General features: G+C 42.1%; 1 protein-coding gene across 1 annotated transcript in view; it reads left to right on the forward strand.

Annotated features, from left to right (window-relative positions):
* The first annotated feature begins 1,212 nt into the window (after positions 1–1,212).
* The window catches only part of relb (v-rel avian reticuloendotheliosis viral oncogene homolog B), an 85,033-nt gene continuing 71,155 nt past the window's right edge, over positions 1,213–15,090 (forward strand). The window contains exon 1 of the mRNA XM_039768085.1: positions 1,213–1,482. Coding sequence (XP_039624019.1) covers positions 1,434–1,482 — 49 coding nt within the window. The 5' untranslated portion in view covers positions 1,213–1,433. The remainder of the gene's footprint in view (positions 1,483–15,090) is intronic.

A 15,090-nucleotide genomic window follows, 5' to 3' on the forward strand; every position in this document is an offset into this window, starting at 1 on the left:
TCCCGGGCAGGGCGCGCACACACACACACACACACACACACACGCCAAGCAAACACACGCGGGACAATTTAGGATCGCCAAACCACCTAACCTGCATGTGTTTGGAGTGTGGGAGGAAACCCACGCAGACACGGGGAGAACATGCAAACTCCAAAAGCTCCGGGTCCCCTTACTGCGAGGCAGCGGCGCTACCACCCCTCTGTATCTCTATTTATCTCAGATGTGTGATTAACCGTTGTGTGTATTTTGATTATGTAACATGTAACTTACAATTGTAGAATCGCCAATTGCGCATATGTGTGCATACTTGGCCAATGAATCTGATTCTGATATAAAGCTAAAAAAAATTCCCCATTCGACAAATCTCCATCCATCTATGCATCCTTTTTAAGTGCTGACCAAGTATGCGGAGAGCCGGAGCCTTTCCAGGCAACATCGCGAACGTTCCCTGGACGGGACGCCAGCCGGTCGTAGGACACAATCACGCTACTTTGCACAGAATGCCCAGCAACTCGCACTTAAAGGTGGTCGTGCATTGGCTACAATGTCACCGTCTTGATTGTCACCTCAATCCATCGAGTTGGTGGTCCGCCATCCTGGGACCGTTTTTGCATCTTCGGTCATTTTAGCGGGTTCTGGAAATGGGTGCAATGACGATTTGCCGATGCGTTACGTAACGCCAGTACCAACAATACAATTTAGACAGCGTTTTACGCTGTAGCCCCGCCCCATTTTACTTTCGATTTCTTTATTCAAGGATAACTGATTTGATAAACTTCGTTGTTTTTAGCACTGCGGTTGGCAGTTTGTTTAAATTATCACCCACGTTTTTGAAAATAAAAAAAAAAGCATTGAAAAGCTTTCGTACGATTTTAAGATAACGAGTTTCTCAGCCTAAGGGGGTTTCCCGAGAAGTGACGTCAGGGAAATTCCAGCTTGGTTACCGCGGAGAAGAGTAAAAAAAATAGAATAGAAGAGCCGCACACGTTTAAGGCGCATCATTTCGACTTGCACACAACGCGAGAAGACGAGGAACGGCCGGCTCTCCGTACACTGCCGATTATCTTGACTGGCTTTGTGACACCGCGACCGCCCTCTCTTTCTTTACCCTCCGCCCCGCGCAGGGGCCATTTGGAGCTCCAGGAAAAAGTTTGAAAGAAAATATGTGGAGCCATTAGACACGACCGAGCATTGCCAGAGGCCGTGTTTTTTTTAATAAATAGAGAATTCAATAGAAGGGACAATGCTTTGAAAGACTACAGGAAGCATCACCACTTCGAAAAGACTGGACAGCCCGTTTGGACAATTTGAAGTCGGAGCGCTACGACACGGCATCCTATCAGCCGTCACGCAACGGGCTCAAGTACGACTGAAGAGACGTCTTTGTCTGATCTTTTTATTTATATATTTTTTGTACATAGTGACTGCTTGTCATGAAAAACATGAATGGGCAAGCTGGCAACTCGAACTTGACATTCACAGGTAGGTGAAATATTGCAGCCATGTTATTGTGATGCAAATGACCGCACTGACCAGAAAAGGAGAGACGTGTCGCAGTTTCACTCGGAAGCCATTCGACTGTTGAGTGCCGCTAAACTGCCGCTGTCGCTGCTCCTGCTGCTATTGTTGTTGTTGTTGTTGCTGCTGTTCTTGGTATTGCTTTACTACTGAAATAATGTAACGTCGTATATGCCTCGTGAATTTTAAAACCGTGCTCAGTGTTCTTCCATTTCCATTGTCTAAAAATCCGGATGTGTAGATGACAAACCAAAAAGTCGCGCAGCTGTCGCTTGGCGACCCTGATTGAATGCCCACCTATAGGTTTCCTCGAAGTGGGTAAACCATTTTGCGTGGTGTCTGATGAGAGATGATACTGAGCCAATGGAGCCGTAACGATACCGGTGAGGAGAGCAGACGCCTTTTCGTAGAAGACTGAATGCAATGCGCTTTCTCGCCTCCTTCGCACTGGGCTTTGGCTTCATTGATGATCTCAGCGCTACCCCCGCAGTCTGCCTTCACGAATATGAAGTTCATGTGTAACTGAATGAGGTGAAAATCGGGAGAGCCTGGTTTAATTTAATGTGTCTTAACAAAGAAGACGTGTGTCTAAAGCTTCTGAATGTTGTAATATGTACGTTCCATTGATTCGGCGTCCCGTGCAGGACTCGATCCTGCTGCTTCAGCTTGGGGCTGTCTGGAGATTTTTCCCGTTGTTGATGACCGCTTAAAAGAAAATGAAAACTGCCTGCAAACAGTCAGATTTACACCCTCATGTGCTATTTATATTCATTTTGTTGTATACGTCCAAGTGCTGTACGGGGGTCGCGTTTTAAACCTTGTGGTACTGGCAGCGCATCGCAACTCTCGCGGCTCCATTTTATATGATTGATTATATTTTTGGGGTCGATCATTCACAATAGCCTTATTGATCCATGAATTATATATCGTATTTGTAATGGCCTTTCATATCAGTCTGTCCATTTATTTATTTCTTGCCTGCCTTTGGTTTCTTTCTGTCTTACGTGCTGCCTCCATGCAACAAAACCGCCAGAACTAAATGAACATTTACACTCTGTATAGGAATACTGTGTTTCATTACTGTAAGAGTTTTATTTCCAATAAGCGCTGATCAGTTTGCTATGCACGTGGATCACCTCCCACCATCTAAAGAACACGCAGTTCGATCGACTGGCGGCTCCTGTTTTGCCCTTTTGGGGGGTCGCGTGGGTGGACGAGCTAGTGTGCCCTGCCCAGCGGTGCTTGTTTCCTTGCGCCCAATTCTGCCGGGAATGGCTCCGATTTCCCAGAATTCCCAGATCCCATAATCCCAGATAGGTTTCACTTTTTTTTTTTTTTTCTTCAAAGTCTTGCATCATAGAGAGAGTGAGCTCCAGGATTCTGTAAGGAAATTAGCGGGATGGATACGAGTATGAACTTAATTAACGGCAAGGGAAGTGTCTGACATTTAGGCTGGGGGACGGACGAACCATACAAATATAATACAATGTTTTAGAGTCACAACCATACAGCTACATATTTACATCATGCTATTGTGAAAAAAGGTACACAAGTTCAGTTGGCAATATTAAAATGACAGTCAATGCAAAACGTACACATTATGTGAACGGCCCCGTTAAAAGTTTTAAAAGACATGCCAGTTAGGAGAGTTGGCAATGCTAAATTAGCTCTGTGTGTGTGTGTGTGTGTGTGTGTGTGTGTGTGTGTGTGTGTGTGTGTGTGTTCGTTCACCTTACGCTGGGCTGGCATCCTGTTCATGGATTGTTCCTGTCATGCGTCCGATGAGCTTTCCTGCCTCCGGATAAGCGGGTTTCGAAAAATGAATCGATTGATGGAACGTTGAATAACTTTTTATTTTTTAATTACTACCTCAGTAGGCATTTGTGTTTATTAAATATTTTGTTACTGGAGTGTGTGTGTGTGTTAGAGAGAGAGAGAGAGACACGTGTGACTGGGGTTTGATCAGACCGCAGTACCGCAGTCTATACAGGTGGCACATTTAGTCACAAATCGCGGGCGCGCCTTCTGACGTGTAAAAGAGAAGAATACTGAATACAAAATATACAAGATGAGGTGACCTCCCTTAAGCTGAATTTCAAACAGTAAGGGCAGAGCAGACTTTTTACTTGGGACACGGTGCTGTTTGAACTGACATCCCTTCACATCTTCTGTGATGGCCACAAAAAAGGGCAGGTAACACACCGGAGCCCCCGGAGGAGGGTGAGTGAAAACAAAATATTTGCGATTATGAAGAATGCGCCACATCCTCTCTGTAACACATCAACACTGAGGACTTTCAGACAATGAATTATTCAGCAGAAGTGGGACAAGAAACGCAACTGGGGGTCATTCATACCAACAGCAACACGCCTGTATAGCGCCTTACGGTGACTGGCACTGCCATGTCAGATGTTTACTTTCCTTTTTAGTTATTCTGGTGTGTGTGTGTTCAGACCATAGTATGTGTGTATATTTATATATTTAACGAGCTTCCGTTTATAAAAAATCCCTCGTGGGGACAACATTATCGATCTATCTATCATATAATGCCTTCCACGTCTAACTATGTATCTGTTCTGCAACTGACGTAGTGCAAAATGTTTGTTTTAAGGAAATGCTGTGCATGTGTAAGTAAGCGTTGCTTAGGCGTAAGGTGGATTTATTTATCATATTTCTTGTTTACCGTCTTATTTACATTAGTTGTGGCCTTAAATTATTCATTTTTAAGGGCAAAGACGATCTTTCATTCGTGATGCATTGCAGTAACATAGTCGCCCACTGGCCCCGCCCCCTTAAATACGTCTTTTTGTTTCCCACGACAACATGACAGTTAAGATTACATTAAAGTGCAATCAATAGAATTATTATTTTATTATTATTAATAAATAATAATAAAACTTACCTCAAGTAAAGTCTTGCATAAAAAGGTGTTGTATATTCATTATCACTTGCATTGATATAGAGGATTCAGTTAATTTTCTGTTTTTTGTATAGTGCACGGCATATCTGGCTTATATAGAATTTCCCCATGGGATTAATAAAGTATCTATCTATCTATCTATCTATCTATCTATAGTGCCTTTCACATCTATCTTTTAGGTGATTTTCTTGTATCTTTTATATGATGCATTTTCTTCCCACCTTCCATATAGCATATTTAATATCTAATATAGTACCTTTCATATCTAGTTTACATAGATAGTAATTATAGAGTGCCTTCCCTATCTACTTATTATATAGTACCTTTTATATCTTTCCATCCATCTATTATATGGTAGTTTCACATACATTACCATAAAAGTTTTGGAACACCTCCGGTTTTTCCAGTTCTTTATTTATTTATTTTTTTCAAAAATAATCGGTTGAAATGCAATAATGAATGACCTAAACGGATGAAAAGGTAAGCAGTAAACTGTCAGAGGTTTATATTTAAAGTTTAGGTTAGCAAAAACTGAAAAAAAAGAAAATACCAGAATATTACAAATGGGCATTCCTTAGGTTACAACAGTTAACCTGCAACAATTAAAGTAAATGAAGCCTTGCAAGTTGAAGCAAACAGTTTGCACAGGTGTCCAAACTTTTGTCGATTGACTGTTTTAAAGCAGAGGTGGAATCCATTATATAGTGCCTTTCATATATCTCTTTAATACTGGGACATTTCCTATCCATCTGTCATCTAATGCCTTTCCCATCAATCTTATATTGGTGATTTTTCTTTTATCCGTTACATGATGCATTTTCTTTCTACCAACAGTGTATTTGATGTCTAATATAGCACCTTTCACATCTAATTTAGACAGAGAGACAGTCAGACCAGTTTTATCTGTCTAATGGCAGGCTCCTGTCAATCATGGAGAATCCACTGCATCCAATGAACAGGATCATCTCCAGACAGAGGAGCAGCTTCAGTGACAGACTGAGGAGACCCCACACTATGCAACTCTTCAATTCCACCCCTGGGGGGTTAAACGCTAACATTATTCAAAGTTATTGTCTGTTATACCTGCATTTTTATCACTCTTTAATTTAATATTGTTATTTATCAGTAAGCTGCTGCTGGAGTATGGGAAGTTCCCCTTGGGATTAATAAAGTATCTATCTGATACCGAGAAATGTTCTATCCGCTTGTCATCTAGTGTCCATCACATTTATTTTATATTGGTGATTTTTTATATCCTTTATGTGATTCATTTTCTTTTTACCTACCATACAGTGTTATTTTGCATTTATCTAGTACGATTCATATCTATTTATCAATTTGTAATACTGAAGCCTTTACTATCCATCTGTCATCTTGTGCCTTTCGCCCGTGTCTCATACTGGCGCCTTATGTATCTGCAGACGTGTTCAGGTTCGCTATAACGAGCTGTACTTACTTATGCTGGAATATGAAAATTAGCGACTGGATGTATCCTGTCTACTAAAATCTGCATCCATCTATCAGTAAAGCTGTATATGGACTGAAGGACCGAGGAGTTCTGATAAGCGGGACGCCAGTTGGTCCGTCAGTTTCAGACCCGCGTGCTCGTCAGCTAACTGAACATGCAAACCTTTGGCATGGGAGACACTTGCATGTTATTTTGATGTTAACAATAAGATGGTCGACACATTATCTGTTTCGGAAAATGTACCTTTTATTATGGAGTGGAAACAACCCTTTAAATCAGCGTTTCTCAACCTTTAAGTATTTGCGACCTGAGTTTTCATAACAGTTTTAACCGCCCCCGCTAACATTTTTTTTGAAACGTAGATGTATATTTTATTATACCTGCTTAACTTTTATCGACATTGATCTAACTCTATATTTACTGTTCTAGTATCAGAATGTAGTTTAAGTTAATTTGTTTTGGTTTCAACAGATGCTTTTTCATATTTTTGATTCTTGTTTTCTTTTTTTCACATCTTCGCGCCCCCCTTTTTGTTACTTCGCGCCCCTAGGGGGGCCCGCCCCACAGGTTGAGAACCACTGCCTTAAATAATGTGCCAAAAGAGTAAATTGTTTCATTTAGTGGCATTTAGTGCATGGTGAGAGCAGTCCTGTCTCAGTAACTAAATATCATTTATCTTTTTCATACATTTTGACCTTCATGGAAAAAGACGTATATACTGTATATATGTGTATGTCTATCTATCTATCTATCTATCTATCTATCTATCTATAATATAGTGCCTTTCACATTATCTATCTATCTATCTATCTATCTATCTATCTATCATATAGTGCCTTTCATATCTATCTATCTATAATATAGTGCCTTTCACATTATCTATCTATCTATCTATCTATCTATCTATCTATCTCTATATATATATATATATATATATATATATATATATATATATATATATATATATATATATATATATATATATATATATACACACACACACACACACATTTCCTAAACCGGTTTATCCAGGGCAGGGTCGCGGAAAACGGGAGCCTTTTCCATAAATCCATCGGAAGATCGCTATGGATGTTTTTTATACAAACACTGTAAGATACATAAAGTCGCCGGTACTTTGATTCCGTTCCTAATGAGACTGTACGTTGTTACAGTTGCAGACTCAGTGCACGTCTTACTTCGACAGAAATATGTACAAATCAATCTTGCTTTTTAACGTATTATTCCAATGCTCGATTTTATTTGATGTTTGCCATACCTTACGTATAGGCACTGATCAATTGGTGACAGGTGACTCCGCTCCAGGTGACAATGCGGACTGCTTGGGATGTGTGCAGGGTGGAAATCGTTTGCATTCTTCCGGTGAGTGGGCGCCTCGCACCTACGGACTACCAGGCCGCCACACCGAACCAAGATGGCCCATACATCTGCCGTTTTTTGTTGCCCGCATCTGTGCCACTGTATGTACGTAACTTGAACTGATATTCTTGTGCTGACTAGATTGTTTCCGTAAAGCAAAACCACATTTGATTAAGGTAAATGTATCGTTATTATTTTATTTTTAATTTATGTATTTTTTTCTGGAGGCTGTGGACTGCATATGGAGGTAGAAGATTTTTTTTTTTTTTGGGGGGGAGCATACTGACAAATGTATCGGCCACCTGACATCACAAAAGCATCATATTCTTTTTTCCCTATGACAAGATGACAGTTAAGATTACACTGAAAGTGTAATCAGTGGGATTATTGTTATTATTTAAACTTGAAGTCTTATATAAAAAGGTGTTGCATATTCATTATCCCTTTCATTGATATAAAGTATACAGTTAATACGATGAATTTTCTTTTGTATAGTGTATTGCATATCCGTCTTATAGTGCCTTTCACGTCTATCTTTGGTTGGTGATTTTCTTATATATTTTATATAATTTATTATTATTATTATTGTACTCTCCACTCGACGCTCTGCGGTACGCCGGTTCGTTTGCTAGAGATCAGCCGGACCTCTAAGGCTTTGAATTCAGTTTGTTCAGCCGAGGACTCGTCGAAGAATTCGGGCCGTGCCAAGGCGTGCGATCTTCTGGGTCTCTTTCTCATTATTATTATTATTATTATTATTATTATTATTTGCCTTGTCATCCTGCTTTGCTATAATAAGGTGTGTATTTTTACGTTACCAAATGAAGCCCAAAGCAATTCTAGTGCCTCATGAGGGGAGAGAAAAGGCGCATCATAACATTAACAGGCGCGCGTGTTTTAATTTAGTCGTGAAGAAGGTACGCGCTCATTTTAAAGCAGGGGTTCACAACCGGGAATAAATTTGCTTTAGAAAATTGAAGTCGCGAAGATCTCGATTAGTTCTCAAAGACGACATGAGACTATCTCTGTCACCAACCGCGCCAAGAATATCCAACATCGTAGCTGAATAATACCAACGAAGGTCTCACATTTTGATGCGTTCTGTAAACCGGTATCTGCTCATCATGAGTTGTTTTTAATCAAATAAAATAACATCAGTATGTGCTATTATTTTTACTATTATTTTGAATTTGAGGCTCTATTGTAGGACAGTTTAACATCTGTGGCAGAGGGACGGGCATTAAGCAAACTCTTGTCAATCATGAAGAATCCACTGAACAAGATCATCTCCAGGCAGAGGAGTCGCTTCAGTGACAGACTTTTGTCACTGTCCTGCTCCACTGAAAGACTGAGCAGATCGTTCCTCCCCCACACTATGCGACTCTTCAATTCCATCCGGGGAATTAAATGCTAACATTATTTAAAATTATTGTCTGCTTTTACATGCATTTTTATTACTATTTAATTTAATATTGTTTTTTGTATCGGTATGCTGCTGCTGGATTATGTGAATTTCCCCTTGGGATTAATAAAGTATCAATCTTAAAAAAAATTGTTAAAAAGAGTATGTTGAAAATTGTCCTTTGTCAATTTTCAAATTACTCAACAAAGCAAGGAGGGGAGAAATCTGCTTTCGAAAAGTTGGGAACTCCTGTTTTTAAAAGAAATACTTTATAATATTATGCCGCTATTGCGTATGATTGCAAAGTGGTGCAACCACAGCAGCGTTATATGAATAGCACATAGGTTCTAGACGTGTGTTTACGTTTTGCTAGTTACCTGCAACAGTGCACCTTATTCGTAACGCGCCTAATCGCATTTCGTATGTGTTCATTGCATTAAAAAGACGAATATTCTGGAGCGCTGTGATATATGAACACAACAAGTCGGAACTTTAAAATCATCCCCGTATAGTACAGAGTCTTATATTGAAGATTAAACCTTGCTGCGTAGCTTATCTAGCCCCACGTGACAAATCTCACCGCCAATGTCGAGACAGCAGGTGAGCCGACCGCACGACCAATGACGTCACCGAAAGGCGTGCACTGCCGCGCGCTCCCGTTAGGATGAGTCGTAGCTGAAACACCACAGCGGCACAGTTTGACAAGTGCAGCGAAGAGGAGGAGGTGGCAGCGTCTTACTTCGTGATCTTGTGGCGCTTCGCGAGTATCTGCAGCTTCATTTTAGGCAAGACTGCTTAATATTTTTTTGCGGGAAAATCACTGAAGGTATAAGATATATACAGTATATATATTTTTTAATTGACGTAGAACTTGCTAGTTTATTATTTATTTTCAGATTTCATTGTAATTTATTTGCACTCTGGTGTGTATTTTCAATAGTAAACGCATGTTATACATGCGTACAGGTATGTTATTTCTATTACGAGCACCGGCGCTTCGCCCCACAACCCAGACCCGTAGTTTCTGCTTAGCAGCGTGTTTTCCAACCTCCCAGTCAGGTAGTCCCTCTCCTGTGCCCGCTGTCTGAAACCGTTTCAGTAGTCGTCGTGAGTGGTTTATAGCTATGAAAGGCGCCATATGTATCATTTCAAAAATCCGTTTAATAGAATTCAGCGTCGCAAGTCGCCGGAGCCTTCCCCTGAAGCATCCAACTGTAAGGCTGGAACCAAAGGTGGACGAGGGTCCAAACCATCGCACCCCGATTCCCTCTCGCCCATACCCTCATACTAGTTCCGATGTAGCGCGTCGCCAGTTAATTCCACTTGCAAGCCTTTTGGGATGTGAAGAAGAAAAAAAAAAACGGAGCTCCTCCAGGCTCGGGACGAACTTTTAAAAAACTGGCAAGGACAATTAGAGAGATAAAATGAACGAAGTTGTGTCGTTTATTTAAGTTAGTAATATTATCCAGGTTTTTGACTTGTTCGTATAGATAGTAATGTAAACCTAAGGTCTAGCAAACGTGCACCTAAAAATGTAAAATTTATAAGGTCTAAACAACTGGCGGCACCGATTTGCCATGACGACGACAGATCAACATCCAGCCCGTTGCAGGGGCTTTTTGGTCCCGATTGCGCCCTGATAAATATCCCCCGTCATGCCAGTAATTCCTAACTAAAAGGAGTGGTTGGAAAGGCCAATCTGTTCAATGTTGGCACACGGCATGCTTAAATAGTTCTCGGCTCCCTCACTACAAAGGAAGAAGCGGATTTAGAAAATGGACTAACCATGTATCAGTTCAGTGCTTTAAATATAATTTGCTTTCTTCATATTATTGTAGTCCATATAATAACTGAAAAGTTTTATGCAGTCCCGGCGGCATTAAAATCACTTAATTATGATAACGAGGAAACAATACTAGCTAAAACAAAATTGAAGATGTTTAGTGAAATGGCCTGTGCGCGCTCGGATTTTGGTTTTCCACCGGAAGATTCTAATCGTTTATTTCAGCCCTCCTTCTGTTTTTCCATCTACATGACCAACGAAAGGTCGGCATTGTGCTCATGCACACACTCTTAAAAATAAAGGGAGTTAATCAGAGCGATGCCATAGGGAGACCATTTTAGGTACCCAAAAGACCAGAAAGAACCATTTATTTACTGTAAATAACTACGAAAAAAGAGATGCCGGTATGCCACGATTTCAAAACGAGACTCGCTGCATACAAACACGAGTCAAGTTCAGATTCTTTTAATTTGTTATAATACAATACAATACGATTTATTTTTGTATAGCCCCCAAATCACAGAAGGAGTGCCGCAATGGGCCTTAACAAGCCCTGTCTTTTGACAGCCTTGACTCTCCAAGAAGACAAGAAAAGCTTAAAAAAAAAAAAAACTTGTATTGGGGGGAAATGTAAGAAACCTTGGGAAAGGCAACTCGAAGAGAAACCCCTTTCCAGGTAGGCTGGGTGTGCAGTGGGTGTCAAAAATGGGGATAAATACAATACATAGAAGTAATATTACAAGTACAGAGCAAAATACAAGAGCAGATGATATTAAATAATACGTTTCTGATTTGTTCAGAAATCTGGGAGACGTCGGCCATCAAGCTGCCTTCCCCTATTGGCCATTCCGTAGCTGAGTCAGTGTTGGGCCAGCCAATCCGATGAAAGGACCCCCTCTACCCGACTATTCCAGTGCCCTTTCGTCAGAGGTGACTTTTCCTTAGGCAGGCAAAAAACTTGGCAGACAACTGCTAGTATCCTGCCTACCAAACATTGACGGATTTTTTTTCCTCTTTCCCCTTACATGTTAGGAAGCTTTTCAAAGCACAAAGTGCCAACTTCTTATGCAAAGAATCCTTCCCAGAATGAACTGGTGCTTTGTCACACAATGGCTCTTTGAGGGACCACACAACTCACTATACGCTTCTTTACTAAGTACCATTAAGGAAGCGGGATTTTTAAGAGTGGCAGGGCCCCGCATTCGCCCTGTTTGGGACCACCGCAGGACATCCACCGGTCAGGGAGGTGCACAGGCGGGAGGATTTGGCAGTGCGAGACATCGGAGATCCCCTTGTTAAACAATAGATATTCAAATATTTATCACTCCTCTGTGGTTTGTCACACGTTCAGTGTCGTAGGTCGAGTTCATGCCGTTCAGGAAGGGGCGGTGTTTCAATTTGCCGATTTATATATATATATATATATATATATATATATATATATATATATATATATATTCTCCTCGTAACGGTGTATCCAACTATTAGGCTGTCCATGTAAAACAACGGGCCCCGCAGAGCTATGCAGAGCGCAGGCGCCTGCACGGAGCAGCTCAGGTCATCAAGCTAAATTGGCGGCAGCGCCGTCGCCCGAGGGGTGCAATCGTTTCTTTATATCCGCGCTATTCTCAGCAAGGAACGTCCGTTTTTGATAACTCAAGGGGCGCACGCGCAACAGGCATCGTCCGGGGCCAATTTTCTCAAAATCGAATAATATTGAAAGCGCACCTTGGACACCGAGGGCTTTTTATTGGGCGCGCACCCGGCCCTAGAGCTCCACATGGGCTTCTTTTTCTTAACGGCGCCCGCGCAGTATCATCAGGGTTAGACGACCGGTGGTTGGGGGAGGGGTGTTCCCTTCCCTCGGGTTTACTTTCATGAACGGCGCCCACTCATTATCATCATAGTTTGACAACCGGGTCAATCCAGGGTGCTCGTCCTCAGTGTCCGTAGTGCTCTCGCGCCTGTGCCCCTTCAGAAACACAAACGGCCCACCTTTGCGTACATACCACGGCATTATTATCGTGCTACTAAGCCGTCTATGACCCTGTGCCCCTCGGTGTTCGGAGCGCGCGCCTTATAGATGACGGCGCTCTAGGTGGCTACAATTTGTGGCGGTTTTTGATATGGGCGAGATGAGCCATTGCCCAGGGCGGCATCGTGGTGGGGGCGGCATCTTGGGCATCGGCAAAAAAATGTTTTGGTTTTTGCGCGCGCCCATGCTGCCCCGACATCATGCCAGCGCATTTTTGGGATTGCAATGGGCACCGATCGGTTTTCTATTGCCCATTTGCGGGGAGTAAGGGCGCCCTCCATTTGCGAGGTGCGCTTGCTGCTTGCAGAAAAGGGAGGAGAGGGGCGGCAGGGGATTAACCATCTCGCAAAATAAAACAAAATAAAAACAAACAAACACACAAACAAACAAAAGCACCAGACAATTTGATATACTGTAGACTTATAATTTGCAGCGATGTGTTTTCTAAATTCTATCACACCCATATATGCGGGAAGTGAGCGCGAGGGCCCTCGGTGCGCCTGCTTGCTGCTGTGCTGAAGTCTCACACACAAACTGTCGAAAGGGGCGGGGTGCTTCCAAATAAAGCACATTTCATTCATAATATTGTTAATCCAAGCCCATTATGTCACAATTAATTTTTCTTGGGTTGTGCGAAATCACAGAAATCATTAGATGGGCGCTCCTTGCGCGAGCAGCATAGAAATCCTCCTGTGTGAAGCTGACGCCAGGTCAGTGCGTGTGCTCTCTCTATTCTTTATCACAGGTTAGTAAATTCGCCATAATCGGAGTGCACATTACAGGCTTTAAAACGGTAAAATGTCGTCAATGAGATTTTGAACAAGTTGATAAAATGATTTGAGTTAGTAAGTTTTTTTTTTTTTTGTATGTATATATATACTGCTCAAAAGAATTAAAGGAACACTTCTTAATCAGAGTATAGCATAAAGTCAATGAAACTTATGGGATATTAATCTGGTCAGTTAAGTAGCAGAGGGGGTTGTTAATCAGTTTCAGCTGCTGTGGTGTTAATGAAATTAACAACAGATGCACTAGAGGGGCAACAATGAGATGACCCCCAAAACAGGAATGGTTTAACAGGTGGAGGCCACTGACATTTTTCCCTCCTCATCTTTTCTGACTGTTTCTTCACTAGTTTTGCATTTGGCTACAGTCAGTGTCACTACTGGTAGCATGAGGCGATACCTGGACCCTACAGAGGTTGCACAGGTAGTCCAACTTCTCCAGGATGGCACATCAATACGTGTCATTGCCAGAAGGTTTGCTGTGTCTCCCTGCACAGTCTCAAGGGCATGGAGGAGATTCTAGGAGACAAGCAGTTACTCTAGGAGAGCTGGAGAGGGCCATAGAAGGTCCATAACCCATCAGCAGGACCAGTATCTGCTCCTTTGGGCAAGGAGGAACAGGATGAGCACTGCCAGAGCCCTACAAAATGACCTCCAGCAGGCCACTGGTGTGAATGTCTCTGACCAAACAATCAGAAACAGACTTCATGAGGGTTGCCTGAGGGCCCAAATGTCTACTGCGCCCTGTGCTCACTGCACAGCACCGGGAGCTCAATTGGCATTTGCCATAGAATACCAGAATTGTCAGGTCCACCACTGGCGTCCTGTGCTTTTACAGATGAGAGCAGGTTCACCCTGAGTATATGTGAAAGACGTGAAAGGGTCAGGAGAAGCCGTGGAGAATATTATGCTGCCTGTAACATCGTTTAGCATGACTGGTTTGGTGGTGGGTCAGTGATGATCTTGGAGGCATATCCATGGAGCGACTCACAGACCTCTACAGGCTAGACAACGGCATCTTGACTGCCATTAGGTATCAGGATGAAATCCTTGGACCCATTGTCAGACCCTACGCTGGTGCAGTAGGTCCTGGTTTCCTCCTAATGCACGACAATGCCCGGCCTCATGTGGCAAGAGTATGCAGGCAGTACCTGGAGGATGAAGGAATTGAAACAATTGAATGGCCTTCACGATCCCCTGACTTAAACCCAATAGAACATCTGTGGGACATTATGTTTCGGTCCATTAGGTGCCGCCAGGTTGCTCCTCAGACTGTACAACAGCTCAGGATGCCCTCATACAGATCTGGGAGGAAATGCCACAAGACACCATCCGTCGTCTCATTAGGAGCATGCCCGACGTTGTCAAGCATGCATACAAGCTCGTGGGGCCACACAAGATACTGAAAAGCATTTTGAGTAGCAGAAATTAAGTTTTTGAAAAAATGGACTAGCCTGCCACATCTTCATTTCACTCTGATTTTAGGGTGTCTACACAATTGAGCCCTCTGTAGGCAGAAAACTTTTATTTCCATTAAAAGACTTGGCATCCTTTTGTTCCTAAGACATTGCCCTGTCATTATTTGTATAGATATCCAACTTCATATTGAGATCTGATGTATCTAATGTGTTTCTTTAAAGTGTTCCTTTAATTTTTGTGAGCAGTGTACATGTGTATATATATATATGTTTGCGTGCTAACTTACTAATGTAAATGACTCGCGTAGTGGAGAGTGGTAGGCGGGGAAAGTGAACCCGAAATAATAAACTGACTGCTGCTCTGAGAGAAAAGGTTTAAGTTGT

This window comes from Polypterus senegalus, chromosome 11 (genome assembly GCF_016835505.1).
Source record: "Polypterus senegalus isolate Bchr_013 chromosome 11, ASM1683550v1, whole genome shotgun sequence".
In the NCBI taxonomy this organism is placed as follows: domain Eukaryota; kingdom Metazoa; phylum Chordata; class Cladistia; order Polypteriformes; family Polypteridae; genus Polypterus; species Polypterus senegalus.